The sequence below is a fragment of the Silene latifolia genome, chromosome 1, assembly GCF_048544455.1.
Source record: "Silene latifolia isolate original U9 population chromosome 1, ASM4854445v1, whole genome shotgun sequence".
Taxonomy (NCBI): domain Eukaryota; kingdom Viridiplantae; phylum Streptophyta; class Magnoliopsida; order Caryophyllales; family Caryophyllaceae; genus Silene; species Silene latifolia.
In genome coordinates, this window is record NC_133526.1 from 24,267,359 (window position 1) to 24,290,323 (window position 22,965).

General features: G+C 44.9%; 2 protein-coding genes across 2 annotated transcripts; both read left to right on the plus strand.

Annotated features, from left to right (window-relative positions):
* The first annotated feature begins 3,580 nt into the window (after positions 1–3,580).
* LOC141642118 (uncharacterized) lies at positions 3,581–4,372 on the plus strand. Its single transcript, XM_074450807.1, has one exon. The coding sequence runs from the start codon at positions 3,581–3,583 to the stop codon at positions 4,370–4,372; it is 792 nt and encodes a 263-aa protein (XP_074306908.1).
* Positions 4,373–5,747: 1,375 nt separating this feature from the next.
* Positions 5,748–6,437, plus strand: LOC141642133 (uncharacterized). The gene has a single exon (XM_074450830.1). The coding sequence runs from the start codon at positions 5,748–5,750 to the stop codon at positions 6,435–6,437; it is 690 nt and encodes a 229-aa protein (XP_074306931.1).
* The last annotated feature ends 16,528 nt before the right edge of the window (positions 6,438–22,965 follow it).

Genomic DNA, 22,965 nt, shown 5'->3' on the forward strand with positions numbered 1-22,965 from the left:
TCCATGTCCAGCCTAAGTGCCACTTCGCGTGGCAACACCCGCGTCTGCCTCCGGTCCCCACTTTCTCCTAGTGGCCTCCCGGATCTGTCTTCCTGCATCCAAGGGGCCGAATTAGCGGCATGGCTCCTTAACTCGTTGATCTGTGCTCGGAGGAGATTGTTGTCCTCTTCCATCTGGGATCTCATGCTTCTATTCTCGTTCTGCATTGTCCGGATTGTCCTTGCTAATGTGTCCAGTCCGCTTCTCATGATGCTGGTGGGACTCGGAGGAGCCTGAGCCTGTTTCCTAGATTGTGTTTCTCTTTCAGGCTGTGCGACTCCTTGCCGTCCCTGGATGACTCTTGAATCTCTAGTCTGGACTCTCTCCGAAGATGGGCTTGCTGCTACCTGGGAACTTTGGCTTTGCTTAACTGCTGGTATCTGGGCAGCAGTGGTGGTCTGGATCGAGGTAGCGCGTCTTTGTTGTTCTTAGGAGATGGTACTGTGTTCTTTGCGGAGGGGGCGGTACCCGCATTGCTGGGGCGCCGCTCGTGCTACCTGGGTTGGTTTCTTTGTGTCCGGACATGTTATGCTTGCTGTGTAGACTGGCTAACGAAGACGGCCACTATGCCCCACGGTGGGCGCCAAACTGTTTTGGTAAATTTCTACCAATTTAGGGTTAAAGCGATCTTAGCGTTAGGTCCGTATTATGATTTTATTGTTTGTTGTATGTTAATTTGAATGTGCGACGTAAATAAAGAACATAAGCAATTTTGGTGACGCGGAAAACCCAATTTGGGAAACAACCGCGGGGGGAGACGGAATCCCACCAAGATTTTCACTATAATTCGGGAGGAAATACAGTTCGTGCGTTATGCTATGAATTCTAGGGTGTAGTTCTTGAATTTTCTGATGATCTTTCTTCTTTGCGTTGAGGCTCTTTATATAGGGGAGCTTGGCTAGCTAGGGTTTCTTGCTTTCCCTCCAAGTTATTCCTAATTTGATACCAAATAGGACTTTCCTTCCTTGGATATGGTAAGTGATAGAACTCTCATATGCTTCTTATATGCGGATCAAAGCCCACGTTTTGCGCTGCACGCTGATGCTGTCACCCTGGCTCCCTGATGTCCTGCGTCCCACAATGCTTCCAGACTTGCTGCCCCAGATCAGCCCATATCCAGATTTTGGGCCTAACAAGAGTAATGACGGAAACTGTTAGGCCCAAAATCTGGATATGGGCTGACTTGGGGCAGCAGGCCTGGGAGCGTTACGGGATGGAGGGTATCAGGGAGTCAGGGTGCAAGCGTCAATAAGCAGCGTAGGGTATGGGCTTTGGTCCACACGGGAGAAGCTTATGAGAGTCCAACATCTTGCGAGATCCGAAGAAGGAAAGTCCCACCCATTGTCAAATTAGGAATAACTTGGAGGGAAAGCAAGAAACCCTAGCCCAACGAGCTCCCCTATATAAAGAGCCTCGATGCAAAGAAGGAAGATCATCAGAAAATACAAGAACTATACCCTAGCATTCATAGCAAGCATACGAACTGTATTTCCTCTCGAATTATAGTGAAAATATTGGTGGGATTCCATCTCCACCCGCGGTTGTTTCCCACATCGGGTTTTCCGCGTCACCAAAATTGCTCGTGTTCTTCGTTTAAGTCGTTCATACAGGATAACATACAATAATCATTCAAATCGTAACATAGACCTAACGCTAAGACCGCTTTAACCCTAAATTGGTAGAAATTTACCAAAACAGTTTGGCGCCCACCGTGGGGCATAGTGGCCGTCTTCGTTAGTCGATCTACTCAATACCAAAACATGTCCGGACACAAAGAAACAACCTCAGTAACGTCGGCGGTGCACCAGAAGAACACAGTGTCGCCCTTCAACAAAGAACACGATACCATCCCCTCGACAAAGAGCGGGGCAGCTCTGAAACTTCGGGTAAAATCACCACCACTGCTTGCTCGATACCAAAGAAACCAAACAAAGTCGAGTTCCCAGTAGCAAGCCCATCTTCGGGAAGGGCTCGGACTAGAGATCCAGGAGTCACCCAGGGACAAACAGGAGTCATGCGGTCAAAAAGGAGCACAACCTGCAATGATTCGGGCTCCTCCGAGTCCCACCAAAGATCATGATAAGCGGGTCGGATACATTAGCTAGGACCATCATAACTATGCAAAGCGAAAATAGAAGCATGAGATCCCAGATGGAAGAGGACAACAATCTCCTCTGAGCGCAGATCAACGAATTAAGGAGCCAGGCCGCTAGTTCGACCCCTTGGGTGCAGGAAGACAGATCTGGAAGGCCGCCAGAGAAAGTGGGGATCGAAGGCGGACACGGGTGTTACCACGCGAAGTAGCACTCGAGCTAGACATGGATGGAACACCACAGCCAAGAGGAGGCCTGGTCCCAACAGGACTGGGGGCATTAACACCAGATGAGGAACCAGCACGCCAAGAGCCTACACCCACATCAGGCGCGGTGGGATAGCAGAGATGCAGGGCTACAGTTGCGGTCCCAATAACCAGGATGCCAGTTACAAATCAAGTTGAATATACCTGGGAAGGTACTCGGCAAAGAACATCGCAGTACGTCAAACGAAGTCCTGGAACAAAAAAACTTCGTACGAGGAGCGAACGTCGATCACAGAGCATCTCGCGACCCACCGGGAGAGAGACACACATAGAACAAAGATGCAGAACTACGGAGCCTTCTCCGGAGGGTCCCGAATGCCTCTCGCCTATGGAGATGGCTGCACCGAAAGCTATCCGACTCACCATTCACCGACAATATAGCTACAAAGTGGCCTTACCAAAAGGATTTAGCGTCCCAACGATGACCCTCTTCGATGGAACCACATACCCCCGCGATCATATCACCAATTCAAGCGAAGAAGATGATGGTTACTACCGCCACAGGAGCCTCAAAGGAGGCATGTATGTGTAAAGGATTCGGTTCAACCCTAACCGGAGCAAAGATTACAATGGTTCGTTGGCTTGCCTAACGGACCATAAGTTCATTCGCCGATTTAGTCAACGCATTTAACCAACAGTTCTCCGGAAGAGAACACCCAAGCGACAAGCGACACATGCACAGATCGTCCAGAAATAGGTGAATCAATCAAAGATTATGTCACCAGGTTCATGCGAGAAAGTCTCAATACGGGTCGATATGTCCACCGCCATCAATGCCTTCAGCGGGGCCTGATAAGGAATCCAGCCTCTACAAAGAATTAACGATGTACCCTTGTGAAAGATTCGATGAAGTCCAGCAAAGAGCTACATCGGCATTAAGGTTAGAAGAAGACATACAGGCTAGAAAGGGTATAGCAAGCTTCGACAAGACAAGCAGAAAGTTTGCGACAGAAAAGAAAGACGATAGAGCTAAACCGTACAACAGACGCAATATCAGCAGGGTAGCAGAAAAAACTCAGCAAATTGACGACTCCCAGCATCCTCCTAAACTATCTGAATACGGATTCAACACGGGAATGGAAGGACTGCTGAAAAAGCACTGAGGAGTCTGGGCGATCAGGTAAGGTGGCCGAAGCCTCCCACTCAGGACCGACCCAACGACGACAGAGATAGCAGCAAAAGATGCGAATGACACCAGGACATAGGTCACAGAACAGAAGACTGCTACAGGTTGCGAAAGGAAGTAAAGTTTCAGGTACGCAAAGGAAACTTGGACCACCTGCTATCACGTGGGGGCAAGCGGGACGAGGGAGGAAGAAATCAGTGCTTCCTTCTGCTCCACCCATATGCACGAAAATTATTAACGTGATAACAGGCGGATCCGAGCTATCAGGTTTGACATATTCCGCTGCCAAGAGGAAAGCCACCAGAAGTGAAGGGGAACATCCAGAAACTTCATACAGAGTAAGCCAGAGCAATTTACCCCCGGTAACTTTCGATGAGACCGATATAGAAAGCGGCGCAGAGCAACACGACGATGCCCTAACTATAACGTTATCCATTGGCAATTGCACCGTACGGAAAGCAATGGTAGATACAGGGAGCTCTGTGAACCTTATCATGCTCGAAACCCTCAAAACCATGGGTTTCGATAAAGAAAACCTGATAAAGAAGTATGTGCCCCTGGTGGGATTCAGTGGGGAGACCGCGCATTCAGTAGGTGAGATAACCATCCCAACGTATATTGAAGGAGTTAATAAACTAGTAAGATACCTAGTCATCGAAGGTCCAACCACCTACAACGTCATACTAGGAAGACCGTGGCTGCATCAGATGAAGGCGGTGCCTTCAACATATCATCAGTGTCTCAAGTTCCCAACACCATGGGGCACGGTTACGATAAAAGGAGATCAAGAGGAATCCAGAAACTGCTATACCCAAGCCCTCAAGGCTACAACCAAGCTCCCCTCATAGCAATTACAGGACCGGGGCACCTCGACATAATACAAGGAGCCTCCCTCGGAGGAGCTGGACCAGATACACCTGGACGAGGAACACCGGATAGACAGGTGTTGATTGGGGCAACTTGCGAAAGAGTCAGTGCAACCGGCCGATTCAATTTCTCAAGAACAACATGGATCGCTTTCGCCTGGTCCCACAATGATATGGTAGGCATAGACCCATCCGTTATTTCGCATAAATTAGCGTGAACCCAAGTCGCACCCAAGATGCAAGAAGAGAAGAAAATTCGCAGCAGAAAGAAATGAGGTCATTAACAAAGAAGTAGACAGTCTCCTGGCAGCAGATAAAATTAGAGAAGTCAGTTACCCTGAGTGGCTCTCTAACGTAGTAGTGGTGCCCAAGCAGAACGGCAAATGGAGGGTGTGCGTAGACTTCACAGATCTAAACAAAGCTTGTCCCAAGGATCCCTTCCCACTGCCACATATCGATGCAATGGTGGACGCTACTGCAGGACACAAGGTACTCACTTTCCTCGTTGCCAGGAGCGGTTATAATCAAATCAAGATGCATCCACAAGATCAAGAGAAAACAGCATTCATGTCGGAAAGAGGCATATATTGTTACAAGGTCATGCCCTTTGGCCTGAAGAACACCGGGTCTACGTACCAGCGGCTGGTAAATAAAATGTTCAAGCAACAAATAGGAAAGACCATGGAAGTATACATAGACGACATGGTGGTGAAGTCCAAAAAAGCAAGAATGCACATGGAGCACTTAGCAGACACCTTCCAAACGTTAAGGGAGTTTAAAATGAAACTTAATCCGTCCAAATGCTCGTTTGGGGTATCTTCAGGAAAATTCCTAGGGTACATGGTGACCCAGAGGGGAATTGAGGCAAGCAAAGAACAGATAAGAGCAATACTCCAGCTGGAATCACCCCAGAAGCCAAAAGACGTACAGAGGCTGGCGGGGAAGGTGGCGGCCCTAAACAGGTTCATATCAAGGGCCTGGGATAGGTGCAAACTATTCTATGATATATTGAGGAAGAGTCAGAAATTCGAATGGATTGAGGAGCATGAAAAAGCATTCGCAGAACTCAAAAGCTACCTAAGCACGCCACCATTACTCGCGAAACCTGAGCAAGGGGAACCACTATTTTTGTACCTGTCAGTCACGGAAGCAGCCGTAAGCGCAGTCTTGGTCAAAGAACAAGAAGGAGTGCAGCATCCCGTGTATTACATTAGCAAGTCTCTGCTCCCTGCAGAGACCAGGTACACTTCCTTTGAAAAACTAGCATTGGCTTTGGTTATCGCTTCTTATAAATCTATGCGCGTACTTTGAATCTCACACCATCCATGTAATAACCAATTACCCGCTAAAGACTATTATGAGGAAGCCTGAACTTTCAGGCAGAATGACTAAGTGGTCAGTACATCTTAGTGGCTATGACTTGCAATTTGAACCCAGAACGGGGATAAAATCCCAAGCCCTAGCAGACTTCGTCTCTGACTTCTGCCCCGCCACCCGTAGGGAGGCAGAAGAAGGGATGTTGGCGATAACAGGGAATCAGGATGGTGAAATATGGACCTTGTACATTGATGGAGCCTCAAATGCAAGAGGGGCTGGCGTAGGTCTGCTCCTTCGATCTCCTAAAGGAGACATGATAGTGCAAGCCATTAGGTGTGAGTTCAAGGCAACCAACAACGAAGCCGAGTATGAGGCTCTTATACTTGGGATGCAGATGGCGTCAGGGCTCAAGGTGAGGAACCTGAGGGTATACAGTGACTCCTTACTTGTGGTAAATCACGTAAACAACGAGTATGTAGCGCGTGATCCAAAGATGATAGCTTACTTGAAAATAGCCACAGAGCGAAAGTCAAAATTCAGAACATTCAAGATAACTCAGGTGCCGTGGGAGCAGATCGTGGAGGCAAACGCTCTGGCCACGTTGGGATCCACCTTCCAGCCCGCAGAACTATCAAACATACCGATTACTCATGTGTTGACCCCAGCCATCCAGGAAGAGCCAGATCAGAGACCAATGAAAGAGGATGTACACGTGCAGTGTGCACAATGAACCAGGACGCTGGTCTCCGCAGTAGGACAGCAGGATGCAGATTGGAGGGTTCCATACCTAAATTGGCTAAGGGATGGGACACTCCCCGAAGACGGAAAAGAAGCACAAAGTTTCAGAATAAAAGCTTCTAGGTACATCATGATTGATAATATTCTCTTGAAAAATCATTGGCGGGACCATGCCTCGGTGCTTAGGCAAAGAGGAAGTCAAAACAAGTATTGAAAGATGTGCACAGCGGAGAATGTGGGAACCACGCTGGAGGACGAAGTCTGTCAAACAAAATCTTGAGACAAGGGTATTTCTGGCCCACCATGCACGCAGACGCTGTAAATCACGCTAAACGCTGCGAGTCGTGTCAAAAGGCGGCTCCAAAGAATCCACCACCAAACGAGAACCAATGCATCCGATTATCTCTCCATGGCCATTCATGATGTGGGGCATGGACATAGTGGGTAAACTGCCCAGAGCTCCAGGAAACAGAGTATATATGTTAGTCATGACCGACTACTTCTCAAAGTGGATGACAGAGGTAAAAGAACAGCAGGTGATCTCTTTCATCAAGCGCAACATCATAAGCAGATTTGGGATACCATCCGAGATCATATGCGACAACGGGTCCCAGTTCATATCAGATAACACCGAGGGCTTATGTGCACGATGGAACATAACACTAAGAAAATCAGCCCCCAGCTATCCACAAACCAACGGCCAAGCCGAGTCCAGCAATAAAATCATTGTGGAAAACCTCAGAAAACGGCTGGAAGAGTTGGGAGGAAAATGGGCAGATGAACGCCACCGGTACTGCCTCGGACAGAACAACACCTAAAATGGCAACAGTCAAACTCCGTTTAGCCTTGTATACGGAGCGGAGGCGAAGAATACCCTCGAAGTTCGTACCCACGCAGAGATACGGCTGTCAGACGGCAGAACAAAACAAAGTCGAAATGGCTAGGAGCCTGGATACAGTTGATGAGCTACGAGAAAGCGCTTACATACGTATGGCATCGTATAAACAATCCGTAGCAAGGACATATAACAAGAATGTTAGGATCAGGACCCTTGAAGTAGGGGACCTTGTACTCAGAAGGGTATTCGAAAATACCAAGAACCACAAAGCAGGCAAGTTTGCCTACAAATGAGAAGGGCCATATCAGGTTGAAAGCATTATCAAGAATGGGGCATACAGGTTGATGACCATGCACGGTCAAATCTTGGATAAACCCTGGAACATCCGTCACTTGAAACGGTACTTTGTCTGACAAAGTGCCAAAACTTTAGTGTACAAAGGACCTTTCGAAAGTCCGTGAAGCAAAAAAAAAAAAAAAAAAAAAAAAAAAAAAAAAAAAAAAAGGGTGGGGGTTAGTATATGCTTTAAGTGTTAGTATGTTTCACAAAACTTTTTTCTTTTAGTTTTTCTTTTTTGAAGTCAGAAAGAGTCGTTTTTAAACCGAGTAGTACAGGCTGTGGCTTCCTGGATCCAGGTGTTGCTCTGGAACACCATGAGATAGCACCAGGTAATTTGCACTACTTTGGACTTTATAACGCTTCTACGAAGAAAGGATTTGGTACTAATGTTGGTTACTTATCGATGAGGCACACTTTGAGGGTCCATTTTGCCATGTGAGGCTACAAAGACGTTTATCTTAAGTCAAGCCACATGGAGAGCATACGCCGAGGTAGCGCGCAGGGTTCGGCATACTAAGACCACCCATACCTTAACGTTAACTCAGTAATTCCATAGCTATGTCGTCGATCAAAGAGTGCACGCACCGATTTCAAACGTCTGGAACCACAAGGAACGCAACATTCCTTGTTAGTCAGAAACATTCAATGAAGGTACGCTCTAATCAGCTAACCCTAGTGATAAGATATTTTACGTCATGGGTAAAATATGTTATCAAAAGCATGTCGCCAGAAACAGGAGCTGCGCACCTGGAACCAGGTCGGCTTCCTGGGTATATCTATGTGGAAACAAAACTCCAGAAATCAATGGCAAAACACAAGTATAACAAAAGTAGGGCCTAGAAACCAGGGCCCAGAGCTACTTTAAGTTAGGGCACCTGCTACCTTTAGCAGCGCGCACACGAAAGTTCAAAACCCGCACACCGAGGCACAAAAACGGACCAAAACAAGAAAGAAAATAGTTTTTTACAAAACTTGCGCCACACAGGGCCAAGTCCCCAGATAATTTGAAATAAAATTTAAGAGAGGTCAATCCTCTCGATAACTGCTTCCTGACCATTGCTCTGCTCCCCATGCTCTGTTTTCTCCTCCGTTGCAGGTGCCTGAACAGCCTCAGGAGTTGCAGTGGCGCCATCACCAGTCTCCCCAGCCAGGATCTCCTCGACAGTCCCAGAGATGGCTCCAGAAATATCTATGGCTGTGTACTCAGGCTCCGGGTTAGCAGCTTCAGCTTCAGGAGGAAACAGGGCGCTCAGGTCCATGCCATTGGGAAATGCACGAGCAAACTCTGCCAGCTCCTCCTCCAGGTTCCAGGACGTGTGCCTCCCCTCAGTATAAGCACAGATGCAGTCAATCCGCCCCTCAAAAGCAGTATAGGCACCCACATTTTTGGCTAGCTCAGCCATCTCTTCAGCACGGGCCTCTGCCTTTGTCAACCCTAATCGAACGCATTAGCCTCCCCGGGTCCTCGCCAGCTGGTCTTTAGCTGCCTCCTTCTCTTTTAAGGCCACATGGAGCTGTTCCCTCAACTTAGCGCAGAGCTGTGAGCTCCTTGTTCTTTCACACAGAGGCCAGACATTCAATCTTGGCCCTCTGCAGCACCTTACGAAGATAGAGGGAGGATTGGAGAGACTGCAATGAAGAAAATGTTAGTCATGAAAGCACAGGGGCAAAGGAAGAAAAGAAGCAGTGAAAGGAGACTCACCAGAAAGCAGTGTTCCGCAGCTAGGTCGGTCATTTCTTGGGGGGCAGTCGAGTCAAACGCCTTGGAGCAAGCCGGGGTCAGAAGCCTTTCCTGCGGGCCGATGACTGGCACGATCGGCGTCCCCAAACTCGGCGGGAGGCATAGCGGCAGCTCGTCAGTATGAACAGGGGACCCAGGTGCACGCGATATCGGGGTCACTTCAATGGGCTCTGGATCAGGCCTAAAGGAGGATCTCCTTCTTGAGGAGGCAGGGGAGTGAGAGGAATCAGCAGTCCTTTTCCTGGCATGGCGCATCAGGATCTCAGAGGCAGATGGTTTAGCACTTCCTGCAGGGGCACAAGAACGCAGGGGATCAGAATAAAGAGCCAGTGAAGGCAAGAGATTCCAAGAGATTGAAGGATGTTTACCAGAAGACATGGTTTCTTCAGTAGCAGAATCGGCTAAGCCAGAGAGCAAAAGGGGAAACTGTTTTGACAGGCTTTTTACTGATCTAGATTGTCCTGCCAGGGATTTATATGTAGGGTGATCTAACTCAAACAACTCGCCTAATTGGTATAGTTAAGTGCAAAATGAACTAATAAACAATGACACAAAGATTTTTATACGTGGAAAAACCCTGGGAATAAGGGAAAAAACCACGGGCACCAAGCCAGGAGTGATTGTTACTATGGTTTTAGATAGCCTGACAGAGTATTGTTATATCAGGCGTGACAGGTGAATATATTACTTAAGAATACAAAAATATAAGTGAAAGTGAGGGTATATCTCATGATCCTTCTGATCTTCTCCTCTTTTCTATTAATAGCTAATTTCTCCTTCCCCTTTATGCCGTTTAGGGTTTCCTGGTAAATAGGGAATGTTCCCTATTTACCCGGAGGTGGTTGCCTTTTGATTAGCCGTTGCTTTGACTGCTTCCTATATCATAGCTTTCTGGAATTGGTCTTCCTTTTTTGTAGGGAACATATATCAATTGCCTGTTTGTCGCCTGCAGTGGCCTGGTGCTCAATCTTTTCAGGCTGTTGGTTATCTTTCGCCTGTCTTTCATCAACTCCTGCTTGGTGCCTATCTGTGTTTGAATAAATGCCTGGTTTCATATGTCTTTTGCTTGGAACTTGTCTTTGGATGTCGCTTGGCCTTCGTCAGGTCAGGCAGAGTAATTTTGGGCCCAACAATTGCCCCTTATCTGCTTATTCCATTATTGGGTCTGGTCAGGAATAAGGAGATAAAAATTTGGGCTAGGCAAGTGATTTGTGTAGGGGCTTCTTATCGGGTTAGAATTAGTGTTTGATTTGGATTCTGGTAACGGCTATTTGCCATTAATAGGGTAGGTTCACAAAACCCTAGGAGAGTCATGATTAGTCTCTACCACTTGCTTTTCTAGCCGTTTAGGATTTGCGGTTATAAATGTCCTTCCTTTGCCGTGATTGCTTCCACATTCCAATCCCCAAATTTCTTCTTTCCCTTTCTAAAAAATTCTCTCTTTGAAAAATTCATCTTCCAGAAAAAATAAGATATGGCTGGTGGCAGGAGGAGGACAGCAGCTTCGAAAGCTCCTGCTGAGGCTGAAGAAGTTCCTGTTGAAGTTGAAATGGTTTCTGCTGAGGTTGAGAGGGTCCCTGATATCATCCCTGAGGATGATGTGGTGGAGATTGTCGCTCCTCCAGAGGTTCTGTCCATGTCTTATAAGGGGGTTGAATATTCTCCTAATAAGGCTTTGGCGGCTTCTTTCCAAGAAGCCAATCAACTGAAACCTGCTTTTGAGCATTATATAAAGGGCAGGGGCCTTATTCCTCATGGGGCTGAGGTTTGGATTCCTGAGAACGGTCTTGTCAGGGCTAATTGGAGTAGCCCGGGTTGGTTCTGTATTTTTGAGTGGGCGTTCAGGGGTGGCGGTCAGCTTCCCCTTTCTCCTTTTATGACTGAGGTAATTAGGGCTATCAGGGTTCCTCCGTTTCAACTCATGCCAATGGTTTGGAAAATTGCCATTCTGTTGAGCATTTATGTTCTAAGCATAAATTGGTTATTACCCTGGATGATTTCAAGAATGTCTATCACCTGAAGAGTCATTCTCTTTGGGAGGTTCAATTTTCGAGTCGGTCAAAGATGGCTCACCCGATTACCAACTTTGATTCGGGGGATGATAAAGGATGGGCTCAAACCTATATGTTTATCAAGGTGATTCAATTGCCCCCGACTGGACTATCTCAATTACCCAAATTGTTGAAGGAGGTAATTTTCTTTCCTGCATTATTTTTGGTTTGGTAATAATATGTTTTGGAGAGTTTACTTACTTTGCCCGTGCTTTCTTTTAGTAAATGATTGGGTGAATGATCCTGATGCTGAGGGGTCGGCTAACCGGATAGCAGCGTTCATGGCGTTGCCTGAAGTGGAGAGGGCTTGGCCTGCCTGTCTTGGGCAGGCTTCTATGCCTCGTTTTAAGAAGGCTAAGTTGAGTACGTATAAGCCTGTGAAGAGCACTAAGGTTCCAGGGGCATCTTCGTTAGGGAGTAAGTTCTTTTGCTTATTTTTGTCATTTTGTTTCCTGTATTGGGTTCATGCTTATATTGCTGATTTAGAAACTCGTCGTGCAGCTACCAGGGCTTCTGCCAGGATTGTTAGTTTTGGTCTGTCTTTGGTGAAGGCAGGGGTCTCTCAGATTACAGGGGAGAAGTCAAAGAGCAGTGAGGCAACGGGAAGTGACAGTGCTGTTCAAGTTCAGAAACCTGTGCAGGAGGTTCAGTTGGCGTCTCCTGAAAAGATTGTGGATGATAGTGACCGTCCTGAGAAGAGGAAGAGAGTGGATGAGTCTAGAGGAGTTCATGAGGTCAGGGGGGTCAGGGCTCGTATGGATGAGGTCCAGTTTGCCAAGGATCAAATTCAGGCTCAGGCTTTTGTGGTTGATGATCCATATTTCATGTACCAGGCAGAGGAAGCTTCGCCCGTGCTTTGGTCGCTATGTATCATTCCAGGGACTATGCTGCCAACCTGATTACCATGCTTCAGGACGTATATATTCTCTGTCTTTGTTTATTGTGGGTTTTTGTGTGTGTTTTCTTTTTTGTGGCTTAGATAGGCATTTTTCTTTTGTTTTAGAATGTTAATGATGTGCTGAGGAGCGCCTGTCAACTGGAATCAGTCCATGGTCTGAAAAATACCTTGGATTGGGAGGTACAAATCTTGAAAAAAGATGCTGACAAGTTTAAAGCTGAGTTAAAGGTGTCCAAGGCTGAGAATCATTCTTTGAAGGAGGATAATGAGGCAGGGAAGGCTCGGTTGCTGGTGGAATCTTCTAAGCTGAAATCTGCTCAGGATGCTCTGAAAGCTCTTCAGGCTAAGTTTGATATTGCTCAGGAAGAGTTGAAGGCTGAAAAGCAGGCTATGCAGGAGCAGTTAAAGATAAAGGAAGAATTGGTTGTAGAGAGGGATGAGGTCCAGGCTAGGTATAAAGATGCTGCATTGTATTTCTTTGGCAAGGGTCGTGTGGATGCTATGAAGGAGCTCTGCAAGTCGCCTTTTGGAATCCCGATCGAGTTGGCTGATCTCAATACCACTTATCCTGAGCTTTGTAAGTTGCATGCTGACGAGGAAGTGGACTCTCCTCCATCCAAAGGGAAAAATAGTGATGCTGAAGGGGAGGGAGATGAAGAGGAGAAGGCTGCTGATGAAGGAATTGGCTCTGCTACTGTGTCCAAGGCGGGCTAGTTTGGTTTTTTCTGTTGTGGACTTTTGTGTTGTTTTGGCCTATTCAGGGGGGGATGTTCCCTGAACAAATAATTTAGAACTTGTTTTGGTTTTTGTTGGCTTTTCCTGGATAAACGGTTTGTTCTTTTTGCCTGGGAAGGGTATATTCCTGGGTAGGTTTTGATATATATATATATCTTTTCTTCTCTTGATTTTCTTGGAATTTGTACCTGTACAGTCATGTGATATTTTTCTGTTAGAGTGATGCCTGTCAGGAGGGCTTATGGCCCTCATTCCTGTGTTTATGGGGAATGGTGGCTCTATTTGCCTGTCAGGAGGGCTTTTAAGAATGAGGGTGGTTGCCGGTCAGGAGGGCTTATGGCCCTCACTGTCGAGGGAGGGCTTTTTTGACAAGTACTGGTCTATTCCACCTTTGTACTTGTCTTTTTATGTACTGAGCTCAGTTTTAATTTTTCAGGTCAGGCAGGCAGGTGCCAAATTAGAGCATTTTTAGAAATGCTATTCAGGTTGGGTGGAGTGGCCCTCAATCCTGAACATTTGTTTAAGCCTAAAGTGTAACATATAATAAGTGAAAAGAAGGCGTAAAACAAGTTTTCAGGATTTGAAATAAAGTTTTAGATGAAGCTAAGAATGACAGGCAAGCAATTTAGCACATAGCAGGAAGTTCTATTGACATGTATATAGGGTAGGTAATTTTACCTGCTTCTCAGATATGAAATAGTTTTAAGTGGTAAATGTTCCAGGATCTGGGGATCATTTCTCCTTCCAAAGTTTGTAGCATGTAAGCTCCTTGTCCCACTATTGAATCAATTAGGTACGGGCCTTCCCATGTAGGGGCTAGTTTGCCTGCGTTCTTTTCTCTGGTGTTGGGGAAAACTTTCCTTAGGACCAGGTCTCCTTCTTTGAATACTCTGATGTTGACATTTTTGTTGTAACTTCGGACTCTTGCTGTTGGTAGGCGGCTATCCCGACTTTGGCCGCATCCCTAAGTTCTTCTTAAGAGTAGGTTATCCCGCAATAGGGGCCTGTTCTCTTCTATTGTGTTCAGTTGCTTTCGGTAGTTGGCACATGAATTTCTCGCTGGTATTACTACTTCGCGACCATAGACCAGGGAATATGGTGTCCGGCCCGTGGTTGTTTTGGGTGTGGTCCCGTCACCCATAGGACTAGGGGAGCTCTTCGCCCATCTTCCTTTTCTTCTTTTCACTTTTTCTTCAGAAGTCGATTACTACTTTGTTACTTGATTCTGCTTGGCCGTTGGCTTTAGGGTAGCCTGGTGTAGATGTGACTAGGTTGATATTCCATTGTGCACGAAGTTTGTCTTTGTTCTTTTTCCCACAAATTGTGTACCGTTGTCACAGACTATTTCTCAAGGTATTCCATATCTGCATATGATATTCCTTTTGATAAATGATATGACATCCTTTTCTTTGACTTGCCTGTAAGAGTCTGCCTCTATCCATTTGGAAAAGTAGTCAGTCATTGCTAGCATGAAGACTTTTTTCCGTGCGCCGAGGTAGCTTGCCTACTATGTCCATGCCCCATTTCATGAATGGCCAGGGGGGCTGAGATGGAATGGAGTAGCTCGATGGTTGATGGATATAAGGGGAGTGGATTTGGCAGATTCACATTTTGAGCTATATGCTATGCGATCGGCTCTCGGGGTGGGCAGTAGCCTGTCCTGCGAGAATTTTGCTTGCCGAGCTTCTTCCACCTTTATGATTTCCGCAGATCCATAATGTATGTCTTCTATGACCTGGTGGCTTTATTTGGTTCCGTGCAACGTAAGTAAGGTCCAGCCTGAGACTTTTTAAACAGGGTGTTATTTATAATGGTATAAGTGGATGCTTTGATTTTCAGGGCCCTTGCTTCGTTTTTATTTGTAGGGAGTATCCCCTGTAAGAACCAATCATAGTAAGGTTTAGTCCAGGAGTTTGTATCTTCCTGGATAGGGCAAATTTGTTCGTGCCTTTCTATGGTTGGTTCCAACAGTGGACGATGGGTATTTTGTCAAACACAAAGCAGGGCTGAAGTTTGATCCCAGTCAAGCTAGGGCATCCGCCTGGGTATTTAAGTCCATTGGTATTTGGTCAATGTCAAAGGTTTTGAATTTTTTGCAAAGGTTTTTGACATATTCCAAATAGAGTATCATCTTTGAATCTTTTGCAAAGATATACTCCTTTGATTTGATTGGAAATTAAGAGAGAGTCGGTTTTACCTTGAGGTTTGCTACACCGAGTTCTATACATACCTTTAGTCCAAAGAATCGGGCTTCATATTCAGCCTCATTATTCGTGGCTTTGAATTCACAATTAATAGCATGTGCAATTAGGTCTCCCTGTGGTGACTTTAGGACTAGTCCTAGGCCAGTGCCTTTCATATTTGTTGCCCCATCTACATGGAGAGTCCATTCCCGGTCCGCCTTTTTGGGTGTCAAGAAGATTGACCTTTTTTATGAGGTCCGGTTCTAGGGTAGGGACCGAATTCACCACAAAGTCTCGCTAGTGCCGAGATTTAATTGTCGTTCTGGGTTCAAAGGTTATATCATAGGTGCTAATTTGTACGACCATTTTCCCATTCTCGCCCGACAACTCGGGCTTTCTCGGGAGACAGATTTGATAGGCAGGTTGGTTCTTACAATAATTGGGTGACTTTCAAAATAAGGTCGAAGTTTAGTGCAGGACATTACTAAAGCAAGTACATATTTTTCAAGTAAGCCATACCTGGTTTCTCGTCTAGGAGACTTTTACTTACATAGTAAACTGGATGTCTTTGTTGGCCATCAATTTCTTTGGTCGACTCCACTTACTTGTTGTTTCGTGACAGATAGGTAGACCGTCGGGGTTCTCCTTTGACCGGTTTGGCAAGTAATGGAGGTGTAGTCGGTACGTTTTGAGCTCCTGGAAGGTCGTCTCGTGTTCAGCAACCATTTGAATGCCTTGTTCTTCCCGAGTAAGTCATAGAATGCGTTGCACCTTACGATGATCCGGAAATGAATCTATTCAGGGTCGCAACTCGTCCCGTCGCTTTTTGAATATCTTTGACTGACTTGGGGGATTCCAGTTCTAGTATGGCTCTTATTTGTTCTGGGCTGGCTTCTATTCCTCTTTTGGTTACCATGTAACCTAGGAATTTGCCTGAAGATACTCCAAAATGGCATTTGGATGGGTTAAGTTTCATATTGAATTCTTCTAGGATCTTAAAGGCTGTTTCCAAGTCCCTGACATGATCTTCAGCTTTCCTTGATTTAACTACCATGTCATCAATATAGACTTCCATGGTGTCTCCTATTTGGTCTTTAAACATTGTATTGACCAAGCGTTGGTATGTTGCCCCTGTATTTTTTAGGTCAAAGGGCATTGCTGTGTAGCAGTATATGCCTCTTTCCGTGATAAATGCAGTATGTTCCTGATCAGATGGGTGCATCTTGATTTGATTGAATCCACTTGAGGCATCCATGAATGTCAGGAGTTCATGCCCTGCTGTAGCATCCACCATTGCGTCTATGTGTGGGAGCGGAAATGGGTCTTTTGGGCAGGCTTTATTGAGGTCTGTGTAATCTACACAAACTCTCCACTTGCCATTCTTCTTTTGTACCACCACTACGTTGGCTAGCCAGTTAGGGTACATGACTTCTCTTATCATCCCCATGTCCAATAATTTGTCCACTTCTTCATTAATGATAGCATGTCTTTCAGCGGCAAATTTTGTTCTTTTCTGCTGGACAGGCTTATAAGACTCATCTATATTTAGTTTATGTGTAATAATGTTGGCATCTATGCCGGTCATATCAAAATGTGACCAAGCAACATGAAGATTTACCTTTAAGAAAATTTACTAATTCTGGCCTGATGTTATCAGGGACATCAGATCCTACCAGTACGTGCCTGTCAGGGTACTCGTGGTCTAAAATTACTTGATCGCTTTCCATTTTGGTTTCTCGCCACATGAGTTGTCCCGACAGTGGTACTCGTAATTGCTAGGCGAGAGACTTACCCGCCTTGAAGGCTTCGACTCAAGATAGCATTCCCGGCAGATTTATGTTCACCTTTTATGGTTGCTACTCCCCATTCTGTTGGTATTTTGATGCATTGGTGATAGGTGGAGGGTATGGCCCTTACGTTGTGGATCCATGGTCTTCCCAGTATGGCATTGTAGGATGACAGGCAGTCCAGGACTCCGAATCTTTCGTATGAAGATACTCCTTCCACGTATGTGGGCAGGTGAATTTCTTCCAGTGTGTTCCTTGTTTCTCCACTGAATCTTACTAGGACATTAACTTCTTTATGATTTGGCTTTCATCAATCTTCATTGCTTTAAGGACGTCAAGCATGATCAGGTTTACTGAACTGCCTCCATCTACCAGGATTCTCATGACACGTGCAGTCCCTATTTGCATGGTGATGACCAGGCTATCATGGTGGAGATCTGGAATGCCCTGCATATCAGTGTCGTCAAAAGTAATTTGAGGTAAATTGATAGGTTTAAAAGGAGATTTCATTTTTGACTCCCTGGCGATTTTCTTTGCAGCTGAGTTGGTCAGGCCACAAATTTCTGATCCTCCATTGATGAATTTGACTTCATAGATGGGTGGTGCAGGGGGTAAGTCACGTTGTTGCCTTTCTGTGTTTTTTCTTGTTCCATCATCTTCCCTGTTCTTTGTTGGCATCAAGTCTTTCAGGTATCCTTTCTTTAGCAGGTAAGCCACTTGTCTCCGTAATCCCAGGCATTCTTCTGTTGTGTGCCCTATGTCCATGTGAAATTCGCACCACCTGGCGGTGTCCTTCCTTGAGTTGGGGTTGTCTGACTTCTTTGGCCACTTGACAATGTCTCCCATATGGTCAAGTCTCTTGATCATCTGCAATGTTAACAGAGAAGTTATATTCCCGGACGAAGGATAAGTATAGGAGTTACCTCGTTGTTCATGTGTATAGTTGACTTCGATCCGTCGGGTCTCGTGCGGGAGATGGCCTGGAACTCGCTTCCTTTGTGGTTAGAGCTTTTTCTCGTTGGTTTTGTCATATCCTGAGTTGTTGTCGCATTATCTCGCCTTGTAGCCTTTGTCTTCTTCCAGACTGATATAGCCTATGGCTAATGCTTGGACATCTTCAAAGGTATGACAGGGCTTCATGGTCATTGCATCGTAGAAATCACTTTGTCCGGGGGTAGGCCTTGCCTGAAAGCTTCAACGGCTGTTCCAACATCACATCTGGGGATTGAAACCTTTTCTTTGTTGAATCTTGTCATGTAAGATATGATGGATTCTCCAGGCTTTTGTTTAACCCCGTATAGGTCACGGATCTCTTTTCTAGTTCCCCTCGCTGCAAACCGATGATTGAAAGAGTTGACCAGTGTCGAAAGGACTTGATGCTTCCATTTGGCAGGTTTATGTACCATTGCAGGCGGTCCGTTCGAGTTGTTCCAAATCCCTTACACATGCGGACTTGACGTAGTTCATCGGGAATTGATGTTTGCCAAATCCTTTGCTTGTAATAGGCAACATGGTTCTCTGGATCTGTGGTTCCATCATAGATTCTCATTGAGGGAATCACAAATTTCTTTGGCAGTCTATTTTTGCTATTTCATCCACAAAGGGTGAATCAAAGATAGCTCTCTGGATTTGCTTCTTCAATTGGGGTAGGAACTCCTGGAATCTTTTCAAATCTCTCATGAAGTTTTTGGATTTCTGGAGCATAGCCATCATAATGGCCGTGTTAGTCCGATCCGATGAGGTCTCTTCATTTTGGAGTTCTCCCGAGTCCTGTCTCTTCTCCAGCTTTGGACTTTGATGGAGTAGGAGTACCAATATTGGAGAAATCAATGTTCCTTATGATTGAGGAGAATGGTGTGCCAGGCTGGACTTTCAACTTTGATCCTGAAGGTTTTTCTCCCAGCTGTATTTTTAGGCTGGATTCTAATTCTTTCAATTTTGCCACTTCTGCTTCAGCCTGGACCATTTTTTGTTTCAGTTGTTCCATCTCCAACAACTATTGTTTGGCAGCAGCTAATTGTTGCTCAACGCTATCACCTGCCATCTTTTCTTAGTTTTTTGTGGTGTTTAGTTATGGGCTTTGATTATTTTTGAGCTAGATGCCCCACGGTGGGCGCCAATTATTTTGACAGGCTTTTTACTGATCTAGATTGTCCTGCCAGGGATTTATATGTAGGGTGATCTAACTCAAACAACTCGCCTAATTGGTATAGTTAAGTGCAAAATGAACTAATAAACAATGACACAAAGATTTTTATACGTGGAAAAACCCTGGGAATAAGAGAAAAAACCACGGGCACCAAGCCAGGAGTGATTGTTACTATGGTTTTAGATAGCCTGACAGAGTATTGTTATATCAGGCGTGACAGGCGAATATATTACTTAAGAATACAAAAATATAAGTGAAAGTGAGGGTATATCTCATGATCCTTCTGATCTTCTCCTCTTTTCTATTTATAGCTAATTTCTCCTTCCCCTTTATGCCGTTTAGGGTTTCCTGGTAAATAGGGAATGTGCCCTATTTACCCGGAGGTGGTTGCCTTTTGATTAGCCGTTGCTTTGACTGCTTCCTATATCATAGCTTTCTGGAATTGGTCTTCCTTTTTTGTAGGGAACATATATCAATTGCCTGTTTGTCGCCTGCAGTGGCCTGGTGCTCAATCTTTTCAGGCTGCTGGTTATCTTTCGCCTGTCTTTCATCAACTCCTGCTTGGTGCCTATCTGTGTTTGAATAAATGCCTGGTTTCATATGTCTTTTGCTTGGAACTTGTCTTTGGATGTCGCATGGCCTTCGTCAGGTCAGGCAGAGTAATTTTGGGCCCAACAGAAACAGCCTGCGATCTTCAGGGATAGAAAAGAGCTTGGCAACAGAAGTATCCTCGTCCTCGGATTTCTCGGGGTTCGTGAGTTCTGCATCAGATCAAAGAGTAAGAATAGTAAGTGACAAGAACGATCAAGAGTAGATATGCAAAATATACTTACTCTTGGCAAAAACCCAGCGCTCGAACAAGTAATCAGCATGAATGGGGAGAGAATCAAGCTTGACATAGAAAAAATCCTCATACCACCCATCGTCCTTCCCTTTAGCATCCGATTGGAGGAAGTTTTCAGTCTTCTCCACGGCCCTGAAAGTATATTGGCCGTGCCCCAGTGACCGACACTCAAACCTATGGGCCAGATCTGATAACCCAATTTCCGCGCCCAGGCTGTTGTTCAGAGCAACGGTGGACAAAAGGATTCTCCATGCATAAGGGGCGATTTGGGCCATGGGTAGGGAGTTCAAACGAATGAACTCTTGAATCATCAGGGGAAAAGGAAATCTAAGGCCAAGGGCGAAGGGATAGGTATACAAGCGAGATCCACCCCGCGCGAGGGCGTCCGCTACGGCCAGGTTTGGGGATGAGGATCACCACATCGTCACCCAACCCCAACAGAGCTTTGATCCTAGGTATATCCTCTTGGGTTAGGTGGGAGTCGCCGGAATGTGGTCTTTTGAGGACTCCCTGTGAAGGGAAGTCATCGTTTTCGAGGTCGATGGTGGTGGAGGAAGATGATGTTAAACGGGTCTTAGCCATGTTAAACGAGGAGAGAGAAGCGAAAGTACCTGAGAGGACGGATGAAGGCGGCGCTAGCAGTGAAAGGACGTTGACGAAGAAGGGATTTGGGGAGACGGAAAGTTAAAGGTTTTGAGGAGGCGAAATGATGATGAAAGAGAAAATGGTGGGCGGATGAGATTAAATAGGAAAGGGTAGTTGGGGTTTCGAAAATGTGAATTGAAATGGAGTATGCGAGAAGTCACTCAACGATACACTGCAATTTCCCGCTCAAATAATTAGGGTTGCACTTTTCGCAGAAAATTGAGGGCAAACTGTTAGGCCCAAACTCTGGATATGGGCTGACTTGGGGCAGCAGGCCTGGGAGCGTTACGGGATGCAGGGTATCAGGGAGTCGGGTGCCAGCGCGTCGAAGTGCGGCGTAGGGTATGGGCTTTGGTCCACGCGGGAGAAGCTTATGAGAGTCTAACATCTTGCGAGATCCGAAGAAGGAAAGTCCTACCCAGTGTCAAATTAGGAATAACTTGGAGGGAAAGCAAGAAACCCTAGCCCAACGAGCTCCCCTATATAAAGAGCCTCGATGCAAAGAAGGAAGATCATCAGAAAATACAAGAACTATACCCTAGCATTCATAGCAAGCATACGAACTGTATTTCCTCTCGAATTATAGTGAAAATATTGGTGGGATTCCGTCTCCCCCCGCGGTTGTTTCCCACATCGGGTTTTCCGCGTCACCAAAATTGCTTGTGTTCTTCGTTTAAGTCGTTCATACAGGATAACATACAATAATCATTCAAATCGTAACATAGACCTAACGTTAAAACCGCTTTAACCCTAAATTGGTAGAAATTTACCAAAACAGAAACGTTTCTGCTGCAAGTCATTTTGTTGATTAAGAAGAATTTGAAAGTTAAAAGACAAGATTGTAGTATAAAATTATATTACGTGATTAATATTGAATACCCTTCCTTCAATGGTTCAATCAATATATACATAATACACATGAAAATATATACGGAGTGAAACGTATTTGTTTGCTACGTTATTTTTGGAGATATTTCGTATGTCACGTATTATCTTTGATTAATTTTTGTTTGGGAAGTGTTAGGGCAACAATTGAGGGAAGAATGCTTGGTCAGTACCTTTCCCTTGCACCAAGTTTTCTCGATGCGAAGATTTCCGTCCACCCGGTGTTACCGAGTTTCAATACCATTTTAATTAGAAAAATGAAAAAAAAATGAAAAGATAATCATTTTTATTTTCACGCCAAATTATAAAGGTTATAGATGTAATTTACTGTACTTAATTGATACATTTAGGAAGTATTCCAATTAAATTTGTCTATAATTTCCAAAGATTGTACTGCTAATATCAATCGATGAACATGAACAATCTAGTACGTAAAATCGTGAATCAACAAAGAAAGGTAGATAATGATTGAGGAAAAATCCAATACTAGAATATTTTGATCAACATGAAAAATAGTTCATGTTTGTCTCTAATAACTTGTTTCGTAGTATTGAAGGAGGAACCTAAATTAATTGAGAGAGTGTTTGGAAACACGGAATTGATTTCATTTTAATTGTAGATATTCAAATGTTTTAATTCAATTCCAAAATTACGTTTGGGAAACCATGGAATTGGAATTGGAATTAAACTTGGGCGAGACGGATATGGGTCGAGGTCATTGGATTTTTTATATTTGAAAAAATTAAATATTGTCTCGAAAAATATTTATGATCGGAAAAAATATCATAAATAAAAATATTTTGATGAAATTTTCGTCACAAAATAAAACATAAGAAGTGATGGAATTGAAATGACTACTATTTTTTTTTTTTTTTTTTGGTCTCACGAAGCGCGCACATAGTCGCATTACGGATCATCTGTGGGCCAAATTTTAACTAGCTTGGAATTGATAAGGAATTGAGTCAATTCCAATTCCAAATTCTAGTGGTTTACAAGCACTTGAAATATCTCAATTACGGAATTCAATTCCAATTTAAGATTCCCAACCATACCATCTACTGTCTGCAAACTCAAATATAAACTCAAAAGAAGAGATAAGAAGTTATGTGACCGTACAGTACTTTAAGACAAGAACTCGGTTCAGAATACGGATCATCTGTGGGCTGAATTCAAACTGAGGAGAAGCTAGACAAAGCAATACACGGCTTCGGTTAAAGAACTTGTAAGCATGCTTCAGAGAGAGGTTTTCAAACAACAAACGGCGAGGCGCTGGATGGTGAAGTCAGGGTGACAGAGATGGCAATTGGGAGAAAGAGTAATTCTCATTAACAGGCCTAATGCTGACATGACAGGAAGTAGTGACAAGTGGTGTCTGGCGAACATTGCAGTGGTAATGGCGGTGATGGCTGATCCTTCTGTTTCCTC